General features: G+C 56.0%; 1 protein-coding gene across 2 annotated transcripts; it reads right to left on the bottom strand.

Moving 5' to 3' along the window:
• Positions 1–9,426: 9,426 nt before the first annotated feature.
• On the bottom strand, positions 9,427–19,035 carry C13H15orf39 (chromosome 13 C15orf39 homolog). 2 transcript variants are annotated; one of them, XM_044230079.1, is made up of 3 exons: positions 18,889–19,035; positions 12,885–15,629; positions 9,427–10,902 (listed from the first exon to the last, which is right to left on the bottom strand). In XM_044230079.1, exons 2-3 carry the CDS (start codon positions 15,577–15,579, stop codon positions 10,535–10,537), a joined length of 3,063 nt encoding a protein of 1,020 aa, XP_044086014.1. In that variant the 5' UTR covers positions 15,580–15,629; positions 18,889–19,035; the 3' UTR covers positions 9,427–10,534. The 2 variants fall into 2 exon arrangements, with proteins under 2 accessions (XP_044086014.1, XP_044086015.1); XM_044230080.1 differs by having other exon boundaries at positions 10,820–10,902; positions 12,833–15,629.
• Between the last annotated feature and the right edge of the window lie 4,545 nt (positions 19,036–23,580).

Raw genomic sequence — 23,580 nt, 5'->3', positions numbered from 1 at the left:
ATTAATGAAGAATTGAAAAAACTCATGGAAACAAATGATAATGAAAACACAACCATTCAAAATCTGTGGGACACAGCAAAGGCAGTCCGGAGAGGAAAATATATAGTGATACAAGCCTTTCTCAAGAAACAAGAAAGGTCTCACATACACAACCTAACCCTACACCTAAATGAGCTGGAGAAAGAACAGCAAAGAAAACCTAAACCCAGCAGGAGAAGAGAAATAATAAAGATCAGAGCAGAAATCAATGAAATAGAAACCAAAAAAACAATCAAACCAAAAAAACAAATCAACAAAACTAGGACCTTATTAATAAGATTGATAAACCCCTGGCCAGACTTATCAAAAAAGAAAAGAGAAAGGACCCAAATAAATAAAATCATGAATGAAAGAGGAGAGATCACAACCAACATCAAAGAAATGCAAACAACTATAAGAACATATTATGAGCAACTATATGCCAGCAAATTTGACAATCTGGAAGAAATGGATGCATTCCTAGAGACATATAAACTAACACAACTGAACCACGAAGACATAGAAACCTGAACAAACCCATAACCAGTAAGGAGATTGAAACAGTCATCAAAAAATCTCCCAACAGGGGTTCATGGGTGGCTCAGTGGATTAGGCCGCTACCTTCAGCTCGGATCATGATCTCAGGGTCCTGGGATTGAGCCCCGCATTGGGCTCTCTGCTCAGCGGGGAGCCTGCTTCCCCCTCTCTCTCTGCCTGACTCTCTGCCTACCTATGATCTCTCTCTGTAAAATAAATAAATAAAATCTTAAAAAAAAAAAATCTCCCAACAAACAAGAGCTCAGGGCCAGACAGTTTCCCAGGGGAATTCTACCAAGCATTTAGAGAAGAATTAATTCCTATTCTCCTGAAACTCTTCCAAAAAATAGAAAAGGAAGGAAAACTTCCGAACTCATTTTATAAGGCCAGCATTACCTTGATCCCAAAACCAGACGAAGACCCCATCAAAAAAGAGAATTACAGACCAATATCCTTTATGAACACAGATGCGAAAATTCTCACCAAAATACTAGTTAATAGGATCCAACAGTACATTAAAATGATTATTCACCATGACCAAGTGGGATATATTCCAGGGCTGCAAGGTTGGTTCAACATCCACAAATCAATCAATGTGATACAACACGTTAATAAAGAAAGAACAAGAACCATATGATACTCTCAATAGATGCTGAAAAAGCATTTGACAAAGTACAGCATCTTTTCTTGGTCAAAACTCTTCAAAGTGTAGGGACAGATGGTACATACCTCAATATCATCAAAGCCATCTATGAAGAACCCACAGCGAATATCATTCTCAATGGAGAAAAACTGAGAGCTTTTCCACTAAGGTCAAGAACACGGCAGGGATGTCCATTATCACCACTGCTATTCAACACAATACTAGAAGTACTAGCCTCAGCAACCAGACAACAAAAAGAAATTAAAGGCATCCAAATCAGCAAAGAAGAAGTCAAACTATCACTCTTTGCAGACAATATGATACTTTATGTGGGAAACCCAAAACACTCCACTCCAAATCTGCTTGAACTTGTACATGAATTCAGTAAAGTGTCAGGATATAAAATCAATGCACAGAAATCAATTGCATTTCTATACACCAACAACAAGACAGAAGAAAGAGAAATTAAGGAGTCCATCCCATTTACAATTGCACCCAAAACCATAAGATACCTAGGAATAAACCTAAACAAAGAGGCAAAGAATCTGTACTCAGAAAACTATAAAGTACTCATGAAAGAAATTGAGGAAGACACAAAGCAATGGAAAAGTGTTCCATGCTTATGGATTGGAAGAACAAATATTGTCAAAATTTCTATGCTACCTAAAGCAATCTACACATTTAACGCAATCCCTATCAAAATACCACCCATTTTTTTCAAAGAAATGGAAAAAATTATCCTAAAATTTATACGGAACCAGAAAAGACCTCAAATAGCCAGAGGAATGTTGAAAAAGAAAGCCAAAGTTGGTGGCATCACAAATCCAGATTTCAAGCTCTATTACAAAGCTGTCATCTTTGTAAGACAGTATGATACTAGCATAAAAACAGACACAGAGATCCGTGGAACAGAATAGAGAGCCCAGAAATAGACCCTCAACTCTATGGTCTTTGACAAAGCAGGAAAGGATGTCCAATGGAAAAAAGACTCTCTTCGACAAACGGTGTTGGGAAAATTGGACAGCCACATGCAGAAAAATGAAACTGGACCATTCCCTTACACCACACACGAAAATAGACTCAAAATGGATGAAAGACCTCAATGTGAGAAAGGAATCCATTAAAATTCTTGAGGAGAACACAGGCAGCAAACTCTTTGACCTCAGCCACAGCAACTTCTTCCTAGAAACATCACCAAAGGCAAGGGAAGCAAGGGCAAAATGAACTATTGGGACTTCATCAAGATCAAAAGCTTTTGCACAGCAAAGGAAATAGTCAACAAAACCAAAAGACAACTGATAGAATGGGAGAAGATATTTGCAAGCGACATATTAGATAAAGGGCTAGTATCCAAAATCTATAAAGAACTTATCAAACTCAACACCCAAAGAACAAATAATCCAATCAAGAAATGGGCAGAGGACATGAACAGACATTTCTGCAAAGAAGACATCCAGATGGCCAACAGACACATGAAAAAGTGCTCCACATCACTCAGCATCAGGGAATTACAAATCAAAACCACAATGAGATACCACCTTATGCCAGTCAGACTGGCTAAAATTAGTAAGTCAGGAAACAACAGATGCTGGCAAGGATGCGGAGAAAAGGGAACCCTCTTACACTGTGGGTGGTACACCAACACTGCACCTACAAGCTGGTGCAGCCACTCTGGAAAACAGCATGGAGGTTCCTGAAAAGTTGACAATAGAGCTACAGTACAACCCAGCAATCGCACTACTGGGTAGTTACCCTAAAGATACAAATGTAGTGATCTGAAGGGGCACATGTACCCGAATGTTTATAGCAGCAAATATCCCCAATAACCAAACTATGGAAATAATCTAGATGTCCATCAACGATAAAGAAGATGTGAGATACACACACACACACACACAAACACACACACAATGGAATACTATGCAGCCATCAAAATAAATGAAATCTTGCCATTTGCGACAACGTGTATGGAACTTGAGGGTATTATGCTGAGCGAAATAAGTCAAACAGAGAAAGACAATTATCATTTTATCCCCTGATATGAGGAATTTGAGAGGCAATGTTGGGGGGGGTTGGGGGTAGGGAAGGAAAATATGAAACAAGATGGGATTGGGAGGGAGACAAACCATAAGAGACTCTTAATCTCACAAAACAAACTGAGGGTTGCTGGTGGGAGGGGGGCATGGAGAGGGCGGTTGGGTTATGGACGTTGGGGAGGGTGTGTGCTATGGTGAGTGCTATGAAGTGTGTAAGCCTGATGGTTCACAGACCTGTATCCCTGGGGCTAATAATACATTATATGTTAATAAAAAATAAAAATAATAATAATAAAAAAGAAGCACATGGGAGCACTCTAAGACTCAAGTCCCAGTGATGAGCCACTCATGCTGAAGCCCGGAGGGCATCTGTCCTCCAATGGGACAAGAGGTGGCACCCCTTCCAGATATAAATGAAGGTGAAATCCCAGTGGAGAGGTTATCCTGGTTATCTGTTGCCTGTACAGGGAGGGGACGTAAAGTTGTTTCTTTTTTTTTTAAAGATTTTATTTATTTATTTGACAGAGAGAGATCACAAGTAGGCAGAGAGGCAGGCAGAGAGAGAGAGGAGGAAGCAGGCTCCCCGCCGAGCAGAGAGCCCGATGCGGGACTCGATCCCAGGACACTGAGATCATGACCTGAGCCGAAGGCAGCGGCTTAACCCACTGAGCCACCCAGGCGCCCGTAAAGTTGTTTCTGAGTAAGGATGAGCCCAAGTCCCACTCCACCCTCTCTACACGGTGACCTTGAACAAGCACTCTTTTTTTGGAGCCAGGAGACTCAAAGCAGAAGGGCTAGGTTCAGAGGTCCCGCCCCTGGTGCTCAGTGCTTCCCCTGGGGAGGACAGACTACGGAGCCTTGGAGTTGAGAAGCCATACTCCCAATCTGCTCCCATCCCTTATGCCTCTAGGAACATCTTCCCACCTCAAAGGCTGTGGAAGGTGGAGGGGCTCCACCCACTCTCAGGACTAAACAGGTTTGGCCTTCATCATGAGCAGGGCATTGATTCTAGGTGATGAGTAGCTTCTTGGGCTCGGGGTGCTCTGGATATACCCTGCTGGGCACAAAACTGGAAGGGCATTGGGACTTTGAACACAGCACCCCACCACCACCACCACCAATCTCCGGCCACCTTGTGCCAATACCCAGGCCCTGCTATGCTGACCCTTTCCTGGTCAGGACCCTGTGGTCACCCAGGACAACTCCTGCCAGGCCAGTCTTCCCTTCTGTCTCATGGTGAGGTCAGTATTGTCTTGGAAGCTCAATCAAGCAAGGACAACCACAACTCCCGGCAGGCCCATGACCAAAGGAAGCAGGGCACTGGGCAGTCCTGGAAGGTGAGGTGGAGGCAGAGGAGAGCCTAGCCCTGTGGGAATTACAGGTATCTGTGCCTTCCTCCAGATGCTTTTAGGCCATCCCGGACGTCCCACCCTCACAGGAACCCCCACCCAAAGCTCTGAAGGGAGGGGGTGTACGGGTGGGGGGATGACCCTTCAGGAAAAGGTTCTTGTGGGCAGGAAGATTTGAGCTGGGGCTCAGGACAGTCAGAGGGGCGGGTAACAGGTCTGCCAGGGAATCCAGGAGGTACGAAGTGTGGTGGTCATGTTCTAGAAGATAGCGAGCGTCCTCCCACTCACCGGTGGGGCTGAGTGGGGCCAGGCCCATGAGCTGGCACTTGGTGGCTGCCACAGGGCCCAGGTAGGAGCTGGTCGGCAGACTCTCCCCCTGGACCCCCACCCAGTTCTGTGCCTAGCCCGACCTCTGGCTGCAGGGAACAGGTGTGGAGAGGAGGCAGCTAGTGGACATCAGTAGCAATGGAGGCCCAGGTCTCTCCCTCATCTGAAAGGGGCTTGAGAGGCAGACAGGGCCCTAACCCTAGGCCTGGAGCCCCATCCACCCCATGGAACCAAGAAGACTTACTAGAAACAGACTTTGGCTTTTAGGAAGATGAGTGTGAGGACAGCACATGCCTGAGGAGAGAAGACTGCTGAGGGAAGCCCCTAAGGTTGGCACCCCCTGACATGACCACCCAGAGACGGGCTGGGGCCATGGGGGAGCCATTCCACCTCTCTACCTCAGCTGACCCTCTGATGAGGAAAGGAAGGATAACCACATTTCACAAGGATCCCAGGGCAAAGCAAAGCTGTCAGTCGCACAGGGAAGTGGATAATGCTCTCTAGGGATGGGAAGACCAGGTGCGCTGTTGTACGTGTTGGGGACATGGAGAAAACTGCCTTCTTTGAGGCCAAGGAGAAAGGAAGGTCAGCAGAGAGACGCTCCCAAACACTCTGGTTCAGGCCCTCTTACACAGCCCAGCATGAGAGGAAGTGTTGCAGAAGCCTCGGCACTTCCTCTGCAGGGGTGGGCCCAGCTAAAGGTTTAGGGCCCACATGGCAGGAGTCTGGAGGCCTCAAGGGAACGGCAGTACATAGAAAGCAAGCCTGGTGTACAGGGCATGGGATCGGTGGAAGTGGGAGAGGCCTCCTCACCTGTCCTGGTAGACCAGGCACTTGGGATCAGAGGCACCAACAAGACCAGAAAGGTCTAGGCTAATTCCAGATGGAACACATCCAGCTGGCAACAACCAGAAAGGACTGGGGTACCAGAAGCTGGGGGCCTGGAATGCCTGCTGAGCTCCAAGGCAGAGTTAGGGCAGCAGCAGGCAGATCTGGTGAGGACCAGTCCTTTATGGCTGGGGACCCTTGCCGTAGCTGACTTGGTGATGCCAGAGTGGTAGGGTGGTAGCAGACAGGGCTGGAAGACCTGATGTGTCCTTGCTGTCAGCAGGTGGCAAGCTAAGGGGTGGCAGTGAAGGCTGGACAAGGTGACCCTGGCTCTCCTATACCAGCAAGGTGCCAAGCCTCACAGAAAGGCAGGCAGGGCCCAGGTCTGTTGGGGGACCCAGGCCTCTTTGAGTCAGGGCTTTCTCCTGCCCACTCAAGGTGGATGGGAACTCAGGAATAAGGATGCTTCAGGAAGAAGGGCGGAGGCTGACGAAAGCCTCTGGTGTCTGTGCTGAGGGGCCCCAGACCAAAGCTCCTGTTCTTCTGACAGGGTGCTCGGGTCTGGGAGGTTTATACGGTTTGAGGAGAAGCCACTGCCAAGCTTGGAGTCCCAGGCTCTGAACTACGGGTAGGAGGGGAACCTGCTCTGTCCCCATCACCCCCATCTGAGGAGAGGTCTGTAGATTTTATCTGGTGCCTAGTGAAGAAAGAAGCAGGGACCCTCTGCTCCAGTCTAGTAATCATAGGAGGGGCCTCTTGAGGGTCTTTCAAGGGACTCAGGGGCTCAGCACTCTCTTCCCTCTTCCCAGGAGCCCAGGCTCTCACTGCCCCAAGCCTGGGAGCTGGGACCCTCCAAGACTGAGGCAGAGGCAAGAGAGCCTGTCCAGCTAGAGATGAGAGAGGATGGGGGTCTACAACACCTTCCCCTGCCCTGGGGCCTGGAAGGGCTGCACCCGGCTGGGCTGGGATAGGTACCCAGGAAAGGGGTCTAGAGAGCACACAGGACAAGAGCCAGCAGGAGGGCTCAGTGCCCTCTGACTGGGGTGTCCCTGTGGCCTTCCTCAGCTGGGGCTGGGGTGGAAGGAGCAGCAGGCGTGGGTGAGGGGTGGCCCAGGGCCTGGAGCCACTAACTCCCACCTCTGGCAGGACTATGGGGTCAGAAGAGGCATATTCAGGCAGGTGGGTTGGACCCTGCTCCATTTCCCCTATGGGGATTTCGGGAGACCCAGCCCATTCACCCCAACCCCCTTAGTGAGAACTAGGCAGGGCTGGAAGCACCTGGAGGTTACCAAGGGGGTCTTCATAATGCCTGTCAAGCAGAGCCTTGCACTCTTCCTTCCCCTCCCCAGCGACCCAACACAGGCTTGACACAGGCTGGAGACAAAGCTGCCCCATGTCACTTACCTTGCAGGCCTGAGGCTTAATTCCTGATGGGGAATTTAGCAGGCTGGGCTCCTCTGCCTCCTACTGGGTCCAAGCGCCAAGTAGGGCCACCGGGAGACAGGGCCTCATTCAGGCCCTGAGCCCACCATTCAGTGCCCACCTGAGCACTATCCTCCCTTTTTCAACTCAGGCCAGAGACCTACATGTTGTCTAGTGAGGCCACCTGAGGCGGAGAATAGCCCGGTGAGCAGGTCTGAGCTCAGCTGCTAGGGTGAAGCAGCGGCAGGTGCAAAGCGTTCTTGGCCTCCTGGCCGGCTCAAAAACCCAGCACTGGATCTGCGGCGTCTTGACACAGCTCCTGACTTGATGTGACCAGCAGCAAGTGAGGGGACCTGTTTCCTTATCTGTCACCTGAAGAGAGTTGTCAGCATTACTCAATAGGATCCCTGAACACCTGACCCAGGATCATCGTGGGGGCTGGGTTCAAACCCAGCTTTCTGGGCTCGCTGAAGGGTTCTTGGCGGGACCTGAACATTTTCCAGATGGGGGGCAAACATTTTCCAGATGATTCCGTGTGAGAAGAGTTACCCCAGCTCGGAAGCCTTGGACAGTTACAGGGGAACTGCAGGGCCTGAAGAGCCATAATCAGCCAAGGTAGAGTGGGCCCGATCTAGCTTCGCTGAGAGGTGGGGGCCACTGACAACCTCCACTGTCAGCCGTCAACACCCTGACTGAGGCGCAGAATAGGCCTTGTGAAAACCCTCATTGAGGGGCGGGAGCACAGCCTCCCACAGGCGAGGTCCTGGGCAGTGCCATCCCTGCCCCACCTGACCAAGGCTCCCAGGCCAGAGCTGTCTCCTGGAAGCAGCCCCCGCCCCCAGCAAGGTCCAGGGCCAGGACACTGAAACCCAGCCTCTGCACCATGGAGGCCCTGTAGTGCCACAGCAGACAGGCAGGTGCCCCTGGGTGCTGAGCGGCTCTGCCTACGCCGAGGCCTTGGAGCCCTCCCTGCCTGCCGGGGAGCAGGGGCATGGTAGGTGGGCAAGCAAGTGTAGGAAGACGGCAGGGAGGGAAGGAAGAAAAGGAAAAAGGAAGAGAAAAAAAAGAGCCAAATCCAGGTCTTGACAATGAGGTGGATGAAGTTGACGGGGTGGCAGAGGGCCTGGGGGTTCAGGGACTTGACCCATGTTGTCACCCCATCTATGCTCCCCACTCAGGTAGCCTCAAGTGAAGCAGACAGGCCTCACTTCAGCTCTCTGGGAAACAGGCACCCTATAGCCCCTAGCCTCCAGGTTGTAGGGCTGAGCAGGCTGCTTTCCCCTTTCCAAATATTCCCCCAGGCCTCCACACATGCTGTTCATGGTGCACTTCTCCCTCGGTTTTACCTTCTTCCTCCCTGCCTCCGAGGCCCACTACCGGCAGCATCTCTTCTTGGATCCAGGGACACTTCCTTGTCCCCAAGCTAGGTCAGGCCCCTGTCGAGCTTCCACAGCCCGCTTCCCCAGGTTCTGTCACTGTGGTGACCGCATGTTGGGAGTTGCCTCTCTTCTGGCCTTTGACCTTCACGGGCTGGGGGACTCCTCGGGCCCACACAGGCAGCAGGGCAACGGTGGCGGCCGCTCAGCATCCTGGCAGTTGCCAGCAAGTCAACGGCCTCATGCAATGCCAGGCTCCAGCTGTCAGCAGGCGCAGGAGGGATGCTGTAACTGAGCTCCGGAAAGGCTCACGAAGACTGGGGTTGACCCGGCAGGTCTGACCCGTCCTAGTGGGCTGGCCCTTGGTCTAGATGGGATGGGAAACCAGGAAGCCACCCCAGCAAGGCCCGAGAACAAACCTCTGCAGGGAGAGCCCAGCAGAGACAGGGTCTCTGGAGGGTGTACCCAGCGTCTCCCCACACCAGCTAAGGTGTGAGGAACTGTCCTTCCGCAGGATGGCGTCACCAGCATGGGGATGGGGTGACAGCACTGTTCTAGGGATGCCTTAGTGAGCATGTCCTTGGTGCTGGAGAGGGGCACATGCTAGGGAGCAGTGACCAGCACTTCTCATTGGGACAGTGCGCCACAGACCCAAAGACCACCAGGACCCCCAAGGGTCTCACGAGGAGGGGCTTTCCCTGAGCAGGGGAGTGGCCACCCTGCAGGCGTGTGACCATGACCCAGGTGGCCACAGCTAGCCAGCACAATGGTGCCAGGGAGCCTCAGCACCTTCTGGGCTGGGAGCAGGGAGAACTGCCAAGGACTAGGTGATGGCCTATTAAACTTGAGACCCCACACCCCCCGGCCCAAACACACAGCCAGGCCTCAGGTCCAAAAACAACCCAAATGCTTTAATGTTTAATGGCCTGCCTTCCGGGCCCACAGCCTTCTTACAAACCTTAGCCAGGCCAAGGGCCCAGCTTGCAAGCCTCTGGCTCAGTTTGGTACTCTGCAAGGAGGTCACTCATAGCAGGCGTGACTGATGGGGCTCTGGCTTGGGGAATGCCAGGGTCCCCAGTCCATATCTTCAGAGACCTCCCAGGATCCAGCTGTTATTCAGCCTGTCTTGTCTAGTCCCTGAGTCCCTGTAGCTGCTTGGCTTCTAGCAAACATACCACTTTCTCAGGAAGATGCACCAGGGGGGACAAGGCAGCTCAGGGAAGTCACTGGTGTCAATTCAGGACAGGCCTGGGGCCTCCCATAGGTGAAAGCAGCAGTCCCAGAACAAGGATGCCAGCCTCAGGCTGTATCTGGGCACCCCCTGTAGTGAAGGAGGGGAAGGGGCAGGCTCCCCAGAGAGCTTCCAGGCTGGGGGGGGTCAGGGCCCAACCCCAGACGTTACGGCATAGCCCCAAGCTTTCCTGGGAAATGACTCTAGAAAGTGTTAAGTCATACACACTGTACACTGTACCACCCTAAATAACCAAGTCCTATGACACAAAAAGACTTTCTAGAAGGTTCTACTTGCCTTAGCCTCCTATTCTAGGCCCTGGCTGGGATCTAGGCCCCCGTCCTGGGGAGGGAGCAGAGAGCAAACCTTAATGGGTGTGTGTCAGGCATCACCCCCACAACAACCCTGTGAGGTAGGCTGCGTTGTCCTATCTTACAAACTGGGAACTGAGGGCTCAAGGGAGGAAGTGACTTGCCTGGTTACACAGCAAGAACACAGGAGCTAGGATTCAAGCCCAAGTCTGTTGAGCTCCAAAGCCCACACATTTTCTCTAAGAAGAAACAGGAAGTAGTCCTTTCTAGTAATAAAGGCCCTCAAGTAAAAAGTTCAGGGGCTCTCAGCCCACTGTGGGGTGGGGGTGGGGGGGCAGCAGAGCAGGAGAAGCTCCAATGGCATGTCCACTCCTGGCCCTGGGCAGCTGGCCTTACAAAAAGGTTGGGGTCCAGAAAGTGACCCCCATACAGTAGCTGTCCAAACAGCCACCAAGGCTACAGGTGATGGCTTTGGCCACCCAGCACCTGTGGGTGGGGCACAGACCGGTCCGGCCCTGAGGCCTTGTGGCCCCAAGTGGGGAGTGCTAGGCCACTGAGCCAAGCGGTTTCCAGGAGGCTGCGGAAGCGGGCCCTTAGTGTGGGGCCAGGGGGTCTGGTGCTGGCAGCAGGGGTAGGGGAGGTACCGTGGGACCCTTCCCCAGCGGTTGCCTCTGCTTTCTCCGGGCCAGGGGTTGGTGGCTTCCTCCCTGGCTTCCTGGCCTTGGGGACAGGTGACTTCCAGGCCAGGGCTAGGCTCTCCGGCTCATCTCTGGCCATGGTGGGTTCTGAGGAGGGCACAGATCCAGCCTCAGTGTCAAAGTTACCTGGAAAACGAACACACAGTCAGGCTGCAGACCCCAACACCCTCAGGTCCCACCTCCTGGCCTCCAAAGCCACCTAGACCAGTGGTTCCACTCTGCCTCAGGCCTGGAGGGCCCCAACAGGGTCACGGCCATTATGACTTCCCCACGTGTGCCGGAAGCCGAAAGGTATGCTTCTCCCCAGGTGACGCCAGGGCTCTATCAGATGACAGTACCGCTCAGGCAAAGAATCTGGCCCAAGAACCAAAGGAAAAGGGCCAACAAGACAGGAACCACTGGCCTGTACAGGCTGGGAAATTGGGGCATGAAGAGAGAGGGCCCTGTTACACCTAAGAGAGGCATCCTTCTACCAGACCACCCCCAGGGCCCAGGAGTAGAGGAAGCAGCAGAGGGGGCAGGAGAGGGCTTCTGACGAAGAGCACACCTCGTGGCAAGTGAGGCTGTCAGGGAGAACACAAAGGACACTCACAGAAGGGTGGACCTCCCCCCCGGGATCGGGGGAAGACTCACAGCTCAGGGAGTGACTGGGGCGCCAAATCCAGCCAGCAGCAGGAATAACCTGGGTCCCAGTCAGTTCTGCACTAGGCCCCAGACTCTTCCAAGCTTGGGCAGGGCAGGAGGGGACTGGAAAATACAGCAGGCAGCCTGGAAAATACGGCCCTGTCCTCTCTGGGCTTGACAGTCCAACTATCCAGGGAGAAGACTGGGCTGGAGCCTCTGAGCCACGCATGATACTCCACCCCACCCCACCCCGTTCAACAACACTCCCGCGTACATCCTCTTTGCACCTGTTTGGGCAAATGCTCCAACTTAAGTGCTCAGGAGTCAGCAATGCTTGTCACCTAGACCCCAAGTTCCACATGTATGCCTCACTGCCTCGGGCGCCTTCCCCACCCTGATGTGGAGCCAGGACAAGGGAAGGGCCCAGGGCAAGGCTGCCAGGTGGTGAAGGAACGAGAAACTATTCCCGTGGAGACACAGACACAGAGGCTTGGTGGCAGGATGGCGGAGCATCGAGGGAAGGCTATAAAGCAAGTCACAGGCCTCAGGCCTCCATGTGCCAGGTGTCCTGATGCACAAAAGGCCATGATGGGCACACCTGGCACCATCACCAAAGTCCCAGCAGGAGTGAGTGTACACAGCACGCAGCAGCTGCCCAGAACAGGGCCAAGCGACCTACGCTCATGATGCTCCAGGACAGAAAAAGAGCAAGCTGGAGAGCAATATGCACGAGACGTCATTTAGTAGGGGAAAAGCAAACCAGAAACATCGCTCCCACTTACGGGGGCGCTTCTGTGACTATAAATACTGGGACAACTGAAACACGGCACATTCAAAAGGCAACCGTGTTTGGAGGGAGAAGGGGACCCCTGCCTACTGTCGGGAATCAGGTACCATTTACTGAGGGGGAGAAGGTGGGGTGGGGGGCAAAGGATTTAGGGGAAAGCTTAGGAGTGTGGGTCTGGGAGGAGTTAAGGGTCGGAGAGATACTGAGTAGAAAAGGTCAGCATGCATTTAGTAATTCAGGGCTCAAGCTCAGAAGAAGGGAAGCTGGGTGGGACACAGACACAGGAGGAAGAGACCTCAGATAGAGAACAGGGCTTCATCAGAGCCCTAGAACCCAAAGAAGTCTACGCTGAGGTGGGAGAAGGCCCAGCAGAGGAGGGAAGCTGGAAAGCTGCAGCATTGGGGAAAGTTAAGAGACATTTCCACAGGGACAGAGCAGCAGGGCTGCTCAGACGCTTAGGAAAGAGGCCACGAAGGTCCCGGGGGTGCCACGTGAGGAGGGATGGGGGGTGGGAGTGGGGGTGGGGGTCCACAGGGCCGCCCGAGGATGGCCAGGCCCCTCCCCAGCACCAGTTCTTGGGCTCCCCTGCCCGGAGTCCCAGGCAGTCCCTTGGCCCGGCTGTGACCACTCACACAGCCCACACACCTGTCACTCGTTCACACAGCTCCGGTGGCTACTGGGGCCGCCCCATGCTCACCCAGCTGGCGGCGGACACAGTCCCGCCACTGCAGGCCCAGCAGGTCGGGGTAGATGTCGGGCAGCTGGCGCAGCGCCAGCAGCTTGAGCATGCGAGAGGTGCAGCCGTGCAGGGCCCGCTCACGCAGCGCGCGCTCCTCCGACAGCGTGGTGGGTCGTAGCTCCACGCGGTGCTCCTGCAGCACGTGGTCCACGGAGGCAGGCGGCAGCCGGGGGAAAAGGCGCTCCTTCACCAGGTGGATGGGCACAAAGATGGCGCCGGCGCGCACCACGTGGGGGAAGGGGCACTGCTGCGTGCACACGAACCTTTGCAGCTGCGACAGCAGCTTGCCCAGCAGCCCCTGCACAGCCTGGCAGTCCTGCCACGCCGCCCGGCCCCAGGGCCCCGCAGTCTCCAGCCACTCCCGCAGCTTCTCAGGCGGAGAGTGCGCCACTGAGCCCGAGATGGCTTCGCACAAGGATGCGTGTAGGCCCGTGAAGTGTTGCTCTGGAGAGTCCGCTGGGGCTGGGGGAAAGGCTGGAGTTGGGGTTGGGGCCGAGGTCTGGGCAGGCGAGGGGGCCAGCGCAGGAGTGGGGGCCGCGGCCACAGCGGGAGGACTGGGCAGCGCCACGTTGAAGCAGGCCACTGGCAAGGGCTGCGTGAGAATCTGGAGACCAAGGGGCACGCTCGTGGGGGTGGGTACAGCTTGGGCCGGCACAGGGGCTGGGGTGGGCGCCAATGGGGTCACAGCTGCTGGCAGGGGTGCTGGCCGGAGGATCTTGAATTTTCGGAACATGAAGGCCACGGAGCTGTGGAAGTTGGTCCTTGGGGTGGTGGCCTCGGAGGTTGCCGGCACCCGGGGCAGCCCTGGTGCTTCTGTGACTATCTTTTCCAGCTCTGGCAGATCTGAGACTGTGTTCCCCACACCTGGCACATCCAGGGCTGCCGTGGGCCTGGCACGCACCTCGGGACTAGAAACCCGGACAGGAGCCTCTGCTGAGGGCTTCTTCACACTTAAGTCCAGGGCCACCTCCTCTCTAAGTGAGCAGGGAGCCTTTGAAGGGGCCTCCTGGGCAGGCAGGGTCCCCCCACAGTCTTTGGCAGGGCTCTCACTGGGGGCTGGGGCTGGGTCAGGCTCAGGCAAGTCCTCGGGAGCCTGCACATCCAGATAGTCACGGTAGGGGGCCAAGCTGAAGACATTGTCAATAATCGGCATTGGCGGAGAGCCGGGCGGCAGAGCACCCTTGTTCTGCAGCAGAGACTGGCGCTCCTGGGCGCATGGTGGGAGCGCCGGAGGGGTGCGTGGAACCGGGCTATCCCCAATGACAATGGGTGCCCCAGGGTGCTCATCAAGCTGGGGCTGGAGCTGCTCTTTTCTGCAGCTAGGCAGCCACACCTTCTCCTCTGCTTCCTGGACTGGCTTCTCCGCAGGCCTCGCGGGCTCTGAGCAGGGCTGGCTGGCAGGCAGGGACTGGCATGCTCGCTGGAAGGCACTGGGCTGCACACTGGAAGGCACAGCCTGTACACTGTTTTGGGAAGGCGGCGTCCCTCCAAGCCCCGGGGATGCTCCATAGAGAGAGAGGTCATCCCGGGCATAAGGAAAGCCCAACGTCTGGGGGGCAAAGTCCATTGGGCACCGGGGAGCAAGAGGTGGGTCCAGCTTGAGGCCTGGTGAGGGTGCGGGGAGTGGGGCAGAGGGATAGGAAAAAGTATCCAGGCCCACTGGGGCCATATAGGGTGCCTGGGCAGCCTGCTGCCTCAGGTAAGGGCTGCTCAGCCCACCAGCTGGGTACCCAGCCCCCTTGTGGGCTCCCAGAGGCTGTAGGGGAAGCACTGAGCTGTAGCTTCCCTGCTTCTCCGGGTGGCGACAGGCTGGTGGGCAAGGCAGGGCCTGTGGAGGGTGAGGGAGCGGGTAGTGGGTAGGCACTGTATCCTGGCAGGCTGGCCCCAGCGGTTGGGCCAGCTGGGTCCATGGATTGGGAGGTCCGTCAGACAATGCCTGCTTGGGGTCCCCAGGGTAAGGACCTGCATATTTGGAGGCCAGCAAGCCTGTGCTGTGGATGGTCTGATACTTCTCCAGAAATGCCTGGCACGGGGAGAAGTTCACTGAGTTCTTGCCAGATCCCCCAGTTGGCACACCACGCAAGAAGGTGCCATCTAGGGACTGGCCCTTGCCAGGAGTTGGGGTCAGAGAACAAGACGGGTCAGCCGGGGGTAAGAGGGGTCCGGTCACCATCGTCCAGTCAACATCCAGTGGCCTCTTCGCCGCCCCATCCCCCAGGCAAGCTGAGAGCCCGTAACACAGAGGGCTGCGGTAGACAGGTTTGGGTGCTGCCAACGGTGGGCCTGGGTAGGAATGAGACTGGGGACCGAAGGGCAGGAGCTCAACAGGGCCAGGGTCCTGCACCTTCTCAGAGCTTTCTGCTGCTGGGCGGTAGAGCAGGCAACTGGTCAACAGGCTGTCTGTCCGAAGAGGGGGTCCTGCCATGCTGGTGGGGTACAAAGGTGGATATGGGGTCCAAGCTGCCAACCGCTCAGACCCTGCCTTGGGAGCACTCCCCACAGGGCAGGAGAAGTAGGCACCCTTGTAGCTGCAGGGGTCCTGGTTACCAACAGAAGAGGATAGGCTGTGCCCAGGTCCAGAGTCAGCCTCTAGGCGGGGCAGCTTGCCATATATCACAGGCCCCAGGGTCCCCAGGGGCCGCTTCTCCGCCATCACTGTGAAGGCTTCAAGCCCTCAGGGGCCCCAGCTACTCAACTGCTGACCTGGGAGAGAGAGAAAGGTAGGGGCTGTTAGAACAGGCTACAGGCAAGCGAGGGCTGCTGCTCTCACTGGCTCATCGCCACACCTCAGAACCTGGCACTCAGCAGATGCTCGATAAAGCCTATGAATGAATGAATGTACGAGTCAGACAACACAGAGGTTTCCAACTCATTCCCCCTAGTCCCACTCCAGGAGCCCCTTCTGTTCAGCTTCTCCCCATGTGACTCCCCAGACCCCTTTCCTGCGGTTTCCAACTTTGCAGGCAGTCTGAAGATCCACTCGCTTGGCTACCCCTGTTCCCCCTACACCGATGAGGAGACCTATTCATCCCAGTCACTGATAAAGGAGATGAGACAAGAGGAAGGCTTCCTACCTCCCCTACAGCTCTTACTCCCAATGCCACAGGGATCCCAAGATGCCCACTACAGCCAAGATGTGGAACTGGACATTGTCTATGCATTCAGGTTTCCCAAGACACTCTTTAGCCGATCTCAGCAAAAATGTCAGAGCCGAGCCTGTAACCCAGGTTCCTAGGCCCAGAGCAACACAGATACCGGGCTCGTTTCCACAGGGTAGGGCTATTCCCCAAGAGAAGCAGTGGGCAACATGGCTTCACAGGGGCTTGGCCCCCGCCGCAGGAGAGCCGAGGCTGTCCAGTAGATGGTGCTGTGGTACCAGCAGGAAGCTCCCAAAGCGTCCAGGAGGAAAGCCTGTGTTCCATCCCAGCCCCTCCACTACCCTTGGCTATTCAAGGTATGCAAGGGCAGCAGGACGGCCCCAGGGACAAGGTAGGGAGGTGGGAGAATGCAAATGTCCAGGGAGGGAGTCCCCAAGGACCACAGAGTGCTAGGGCTACTGCCCCCACTAAAACACTGAATGCCAGAGCAAGACTAAGGCCCTGAAGCAAGGGAAAGCAAGGATTGAGACCCAGGCCCAGAGAAGTCAAGCCTGGGCTTTCTCAAGGCAGCAGGTACCCAATGACCCATGAAGGGTCATCTGAGGCCAGCCTTCTCAGGCCACATCATCCTGCCTCTACTTCCCCTAGCACCCTGTTCCCAAAACCCTCAGGTGGCTTAGAAAGGATGAATCAGCTCCCTCTTGCTATGATTAGGCCATGGGTCAGGTGCAAGCCATGACCAGCCCCTTCTTTCAGCCCTCTCCTCCCTTCTGGCTGGTGGCCAATGACAACCACAGGCTCATAAGGAGACCAACACATCTTGTGGACAAGAAAAGCCAAGGGTAGTAGGAGGGCCAATGCCCACTCTTATCCCTGACTAACCACACCACGGAAGCCAGGTGGGACTCTGAAAAAGTTGGCTCTCCTGGCCAGAATCCAACACCTTAGGCCAGCCTAGAGCAGGGGATGCTCCCTAGGAGAGACCAGAAGGGACATCAGGGTATGGTATTGATAGCAATGCTCTATGACAGAGATTTGCATTCCAGACGCAAAGCCCCATCCTGGGGCACAGCAACCTTGCAAGAAGGAGTTGTATGGTTTTGGGGGTGCTAAGTAAGTGTCCCCCCCCCTCCACCACGGGGAGCTCTGGATTAATTAAGTGCTGGCTCTGGTCTCACCTCCCCCACATGCCCCTTGGAGCCTGCTCCACACCCACCCCAGCCCCAGGAGTCTTTTTCCCCCAGGCTCTGCCCATTGCGAGCCCTTTGCCCTGGAGACTTCCTAAGACAGCCTCTCCCTCCACCCTGGGACCCAGTCAATAGAGGTGAAGCCATGTGGGACCCTCAGGAGTCTCTGAGGGAGAGACAGAGCTCTAGGGAATCAGCAGAGGACTAGAAGAGTATGGGGCTGACCTTACTACCTCCTGTCAGTAGAAAAAGCCCAGTGTACACTCCCTTGAGGGAGGCCCCTCCCCACTCAAGCCAGTAGCCAAAATGTAGGTGCCTCCTTCTCTCTCTCTCTCTCTCACACACACACACACACACACACACACACACACACACGGAGGAAGAGGCAAGCAATTGCTTGGGGAAGGGGGGACCCCAGGGAGCAGGGTCACATTGCCCTTTGGGCCACCATGCTGTTTGCTGGCTGAGGGCTGGGAGGACCAACCTCTGCCAGGGCTCAGAACAGGGTACCGGAAAAGAGCCCACCATCACTGTGCCCTCCCTGCCCTAAGCATCAGGGGAAGCAAACAGCTTTTCCATCTCCTAGCGACTCTCCTTAAGACCAGTGGATGTTGGGAGTTGGTAAAGACCAGGAAGAAGAGAGCCATCCTGCCAGGCTGGGGCCGGACCCTCCCGGGGTCCTCATACCTTCCCTAGTTGAGGCTCTGGGCCCTACAGAACCTGGCGCAGCCTAGGCTCCATTGGAGGGGGAAGGGTCGCAGGATAGGCCTTCACCACCTTTCTCCCACCCGCCCCGCCCATATCGGTGGTGCCTGGGGCCCTCAGCCAACCTGGCTTTGGGGCTGCCGCCGCGCCTGACCCCGCGGGCTTCCGGGTGTCCCCATGCTCTGTCCGTTGGCGCTGGGGCGCACGTGCACCCCAGCAGGCTGATCCATAGGCCGCAGCCACGCATGCAAACCCGTGCCTGCAAGTACGTGCACGGCCCACATTTGCACACACGCCCCTCCAGAACTGCGTTCTCCCCTCGCTCGGGCCCAGCACACGTGTGCACACAGCAAGGCCCGCGCACCAAGCCCCGAGGGCCGACACCCAAAGACTGGAGAGAAGACAGGGGCAGGGGGCGGCCTGGCGCAGTGTCCGGGCAGCCACCGCCTCGGGGCGATCCCGCCAGCCTGGGCTGCGGCCAGAGGGTGAGTCAAGCCGTAGCAAGGAAACCGCAGGGCCGTCCGGTCCCAGTAGGGCGCGTCCAGGGCCCCGCGGCGCCTGAGCTCCCGCCACGGACCCCCCCAGGCCCAGCCCCCCACCGCCCCCTCATCTCCGCCCCGGCAGTCCACGTGAGCCGGGCCCCGCTGGAGGCCCGAGGGCTCAGCCCGATCTCCTTCTCGCTAGTCCCTCGCGGGATCCGGCGCCAAAGCCTCGCTAACGCTGCGGGGCGCTACCAGGCCCCGGGGCCCTCGAAGTCCGGGGAAAGTCGGAGCAGCCGCGCACCCCCCGCCCCGCAGCCACCCAGCCCCGGCCCGCCGCAGCCCAGAGCCAAAGCACCTCGGCCCAGGCCCGGCGCGCTCCATGCCCCGGCCGGCCGGTAGGGGCGCCCTGGGGCAGCGCCACCCGCCCCTTCTCCACGCGCCGCCCGCAAACTCGGCCCAACTTTCCGCGCCCGAGCGGGCGAGCTCCTACCTGCAGGGCGCCAGGCTTCTCGATGCTGCTGCCGGGGGCTGCGGCCGCATCCTCCGCCCTGCGGAGGCGGCGGGTCCTTGTTGGGCCGGGCCCTGAGCGGGAAGTCGCGGAGAGCACCGAGACCGGAGCCACCCTCCTCGCGGCCGTTCGCGCCGCCGCTGGGCGCCGTCTGCGGTCCCGGGCGGGGCGGGCTGGGGGCGGAGCGGGGGCGGGGCGGCCCGCGCGGTGTAGGCTGAGCCCGGCGGCGCCTGTGGGAGCCCGCGATCCCCTGGGCCCCGGGTGTGCGGAGGACCTGCGGCGGCCAAGTCTACAAGAACACGGCCGCGCGTGCTGCGCACCGTCTGTACCCACCGCATCCCTGAGCCGTGGCTCAGCGCGCCCAGCACACGCCTTCATTCACTCCGTTAGATCATTCATTCGTTGCCACTTTCTAGATTCGTCGCCTCGTGCATGCCTCTTGACCTTGTTGGGCTTCAGTTTCCTTATTTTAGTAAAAGTGGAATTACATCGTAGTGGTAGTGGTGTAAAGGCTTGGAAGAGGTTGTATTAAGACATCTGGCACGCGGTAGGTGTTCTGGCTCCCTTGGCAGGTACTAGTTGCATTAGGGAGCTGGGGAAGGGCTCCTGAGTCTGTCCCCGCATCTCAGCATCTCAGTGCAGGCCCCGGAGGGCAAATTCCAGACAAATCTATCTCAGTCCCTGTTAGGGTGCCACCTGTGTCTGAGGAAGGGGAGATTTCTCCATCACTATAGTGTGCCAGGAATGGGGTTGGTAAGTGGCCTCAGTGGGTACCTTAACCTTTTTGGCAAACCTCCCTCACTAAGACAGGCCTGAACAGCCTGGGAGGTGGGATATGGTGGAGTGTTCCCAACCAGGAATGGTATGCTGCAGAGAGAGATGCTGGAGGGGTGGACAGGCTGTCTCCATCTGCCCAGACTCCTTGGGACATCTAATTCTGGATGTGAAGGCCCTCGGTGCTGCTGCCTTCTCTAAAGAAACCTGGTGCCTAGCAGTTCCTGGGCTGCTCGAGGACTAGGGACAGGTGTGTGCAGTGGAGGAGGAGGGAGACAGGTGGACATGCCAAGGGTCAGAGCAAGTTCATGGGGCAAAACCACCCAGTCTGATCCCAAAGGTCAGGGCTGTCCGAGTCAGATAATAATATTAGATAGTAATATTAGGCAGAGGAGGCTGGAGGCCTTAAGTTCAGAGAGTCAGGCAGCAGCTGGAGCTGAGGAGGAGGGGCTGGACCCTGCAGGTAAGAAAAGGAAGAGGAAGCGGAGGTCACCTGGGGGGAGGGGAGAGAGTATCAGTTGAGAGCTGCAGGGTCCTGAGAGTCTGGAGTGATCTGAGGAGGAGAGACTCAGAGAGGGTTGGGGCTTGCCCAGGGTTACACAGCATGCTGGGATAAAAACTCAGATCTCCTGGCTCCCACATCTTCACATCAGGAAAGTACACCTGTGCATGACAACTAGGGGTCATGCCCAAGGCTCAGATCACAGGCTATTTGTCCCTACTCTTGCTCCTCACCACTCTGCCCTCCCCCTCTCCATTCTTTAGCACAACACTCGTTGTCTCCCACCTTTGCCCACCTTTGCGCTGCTGCTGCTGTGGGGCAGGGGTGAGGGGTGGTGGGAAGAGGGCAGTATTCTCAGTTCTTAGGGCCTAGGACTCTCAGGTTGTGTGCTCAGGTCACCTGGTGTTCTCTCCAGTCTCGCTGAGCCTGAGTGGAACCCACCCAGGCCCGAATAAACCTGGTGGAGACCCTAGGGCCCAGTTAAGAGTCTGCGGCCCCATTGTGAGTCTTGCCTTAATTTAGGGACACTTCACAAAGACAGTAGCTCCCTTAATCGGCGTCTTGCCCATTCCTTTTCTGCAGCACCTAAATACCTTGCACTATAATAGAAAGGAGAACTTGGGAGCCACTTTGTAACTTTCTGAGCCTCAGTTTCCTCATCTGCAGAATGGGAACCACGAGGTGAGTGTTGCACAGAACTGGGTGGGAAATTACTTGCAAATGATAAAAAGCTCTGTAGGGTGTCAGCTGGGAGCTCCTGAAGGCTCTAACCTTGTCCTTTTCTTCTCTACCCCAAGGTCATGTATGTGCAGAGCCTGTGAAGAAAAGTGGCTCTCTCAGGCATCTGTCAGATAGAGGAAGGTAATATTAGGCTGTGATCTTGGAGAGGAGAAATGGTATCGTGGTTGGAAGGGACAGTGTTAACAAAAGCAGAGAAGGGAGCAGTCTGTCCTTCTGTGGGCTTCCTGGGTGGGGTTAACAAAGAAAAGTCACATAGAAAAACCTAGAATGGAGGTTTCACACACACACACACACACACACACCCCAACACACCAAGCCTGCCCTCCTCCGCCCCACCCCAGACACTGATTACCAGCCGCACCCCCCACTCTCTGGGAAGCTGAGGTAAAAGGTCAGCCCCCCGAACCTCAGCTGGACCTACAGTTATTAATAATGTCGTTCTCTCTAATGAGGCCACACTTGCTATTTACAAATCTCTTTCCTTCCTCCCAGGAGCTTCTCACCCCAGAGGAGGGAGACGTGGCACTGGCAGCCACAGCATAGGCAGACAAACAGGGAAGCAAGGCCCCTTTCCTTGAGACACACAACAGTGCTCTCTCTGATCCTTCCGGACTCAGCGATATATATTGTGTTGTCCAGGGAGGCCCTCTGACTGCTGTTGCAACTCTCTGCCTTTTCTGTTTCCTCCTCCCTTCCCTGCTCCCACTCAGTAGAGGAACAGCTGTGTGGGTGGATGGGCTAGGCAAGTAGCTCCTACTTGGAGCGTGGCCCTGGGCTAGTCACTTAATTCTTAATTCTCACTTAATTCTTACACAATCATATGAGGTCATGGTTTGACAAACAGGCCAACTGAGGTTTGACCTATTGAGCTGTGTGACCTTAAGGCAGCCCCTTAACCTCTCAGTTTGCTCATCAGTCCAACGGGCAGAATGAGAACTTATCTCAGGTCTCACGCAGATCCAATGAGTTCACAGCTTGCTTTGTAGTAAGACCTTAAGCGGTGGTAGCTCTAGAGGAAGTGGGGGGAGTGGGTTGCCCACAGAGCCAAGAAACAGAAAAGCTGAGACTCCCCACAAAGAACTGTGTGATCCCGAACCATTTGGAGAGCTATCTCCCGAGGAAATCAGAGTCTCTCAGAGGGTGCTCCCCAAGTTTAGGAAAGGGAGATGGGCTTTCACTGGGCTCCTTTGCAGGATGATGCCTGCCAGCCTACTGGCCAGAGAGAAAAAGCCCAGACACAATAATTTGGGGACCTGAGTGCAGGGGAGTGAGGAGCCCTCTGATTAATGAATAGCCGGGGTAGATTAACCATCCTTTCCATCCTTGCTTCTGGTGCTGTTTCCAGTGCAGTTAAAGAAACAAATGTGAAACGGACCTTGGCATTTCCGGGTGATGAGTGCTTGTGTAGGGGTGGGCTGCCCAAGTGAGGCCAGAGGACTAGGGTGCTGAGCCTTGAGTCAGGGTAGGGTCCCCCATTCTGGCTATGCCGGAGTGAGCCACGAGCTCTGTCTGGCTTAGTGCTGGAAGCAGTGGGAAACATTACCTTCCTACTTCCAGGGAGGTCGTTCTAACGCCCACATCTCACCCTGTAACCCATCCCCAACCCCCACCCTCAGCTTGGGGGGGGTGGCCTCCCAAGGCTCTCCAGTACCCTCAGGATCCAATTTCCCAGTCAGGTTTCTGCCTGCCTCCTGACTGGCTCTCTCCCGCTGCCTTCCACTCACCCCCCAGAGCCGGCCTGAGGTCCTCACTTGGGCATTACCTCTGTGCTCCAGATTATGCTCTCCTCGGCCAAGAGCACTGGCCTCTGCCGCATATCCAGCTCTTTCTTTGCTAACCTGTCTTCAAGACAGCTCAGACCCGCTCCTCCAGGAAAACTTCCAGAGCTGTAGGCTGGGTTTGGTCACCTATTCTGGAGCTTTATAGCCTCCCAAACTCCCCTCTGCGTTAGCCCATCAGCCTGGCCGCAGCTCCCTGTGCTAACGTGGCCAGGTCACAAGCCTGGGGACTGACGCCTTCCAGGGCAGGGCCTGGGCCCGCCTGAACACAGACACTTCAGGGCCCAGCACAGGGTGGAGTTGGGCCACAGTGAGGGAGTGAAGGATTAATGGCAAAAAGGAGGACTCTGCTGGTCTGAAGGGCAGAAAAATCTGCCTTGGCTCAGAGATGAGAGCCTGAGGAAAGCCTCTATAGCCAAAAGTTCCCCTAAAGCCCCTGCACCGCCCCGCCCCAGCCTCTCAGGACCCGTGACACCAATCCTCTGCCCTGTCCGCGCCCATTCCAACATGGAAACACGGAGGCCCTGCGAGGGGTAGCCACGTGCCTAGGGGCTGGAGCAGGCACGCCTTGAACCCAGGTCTCCCGAAGACCTGTCTGGTCTGCACACCAGCTTCCGTCTTGTTTTGACACTGCTTCTCCATCTCCAGACCCAGGATGGAAAAACACCTGGCTGAGCTCCACCTGGGCTTCCAGCTGCCTGCAGTCCCTCCTTGGAGGCCCCTAGCCTGGGGTTGGGGGTGCGAGGAGAAGAGGAGGGGGAGCTCGGTGAGGAGAGGAGAGGCTGATGCATTTCCCCCTCCGTGTTGCAGGAGGCTGCTCCCCCTAGCCCGAGCCTGGACTTCTGCCAGCTTTCCTAATCACCTCCTTCCCTTTCCCCA

Source organism: Neovison vison, chromosome 13, assembly GCF_020171115.1.
Source record: "Neovison vison isolate M4711 chromosome 13, ASM_NN_V1, whole genome shotgun sequence".
Taxonomy (NCBI): domain Eukaryota; kingdom Metazoa; phylum Chordata; class Mammalia; order Carnivora; family Mustelidae; genus Neogale; species Neogale vison.
Note: the sequence above shows the minus strand (reverse complement) of the source record. Positions and strands in the feature narration are given on the sequence as shown.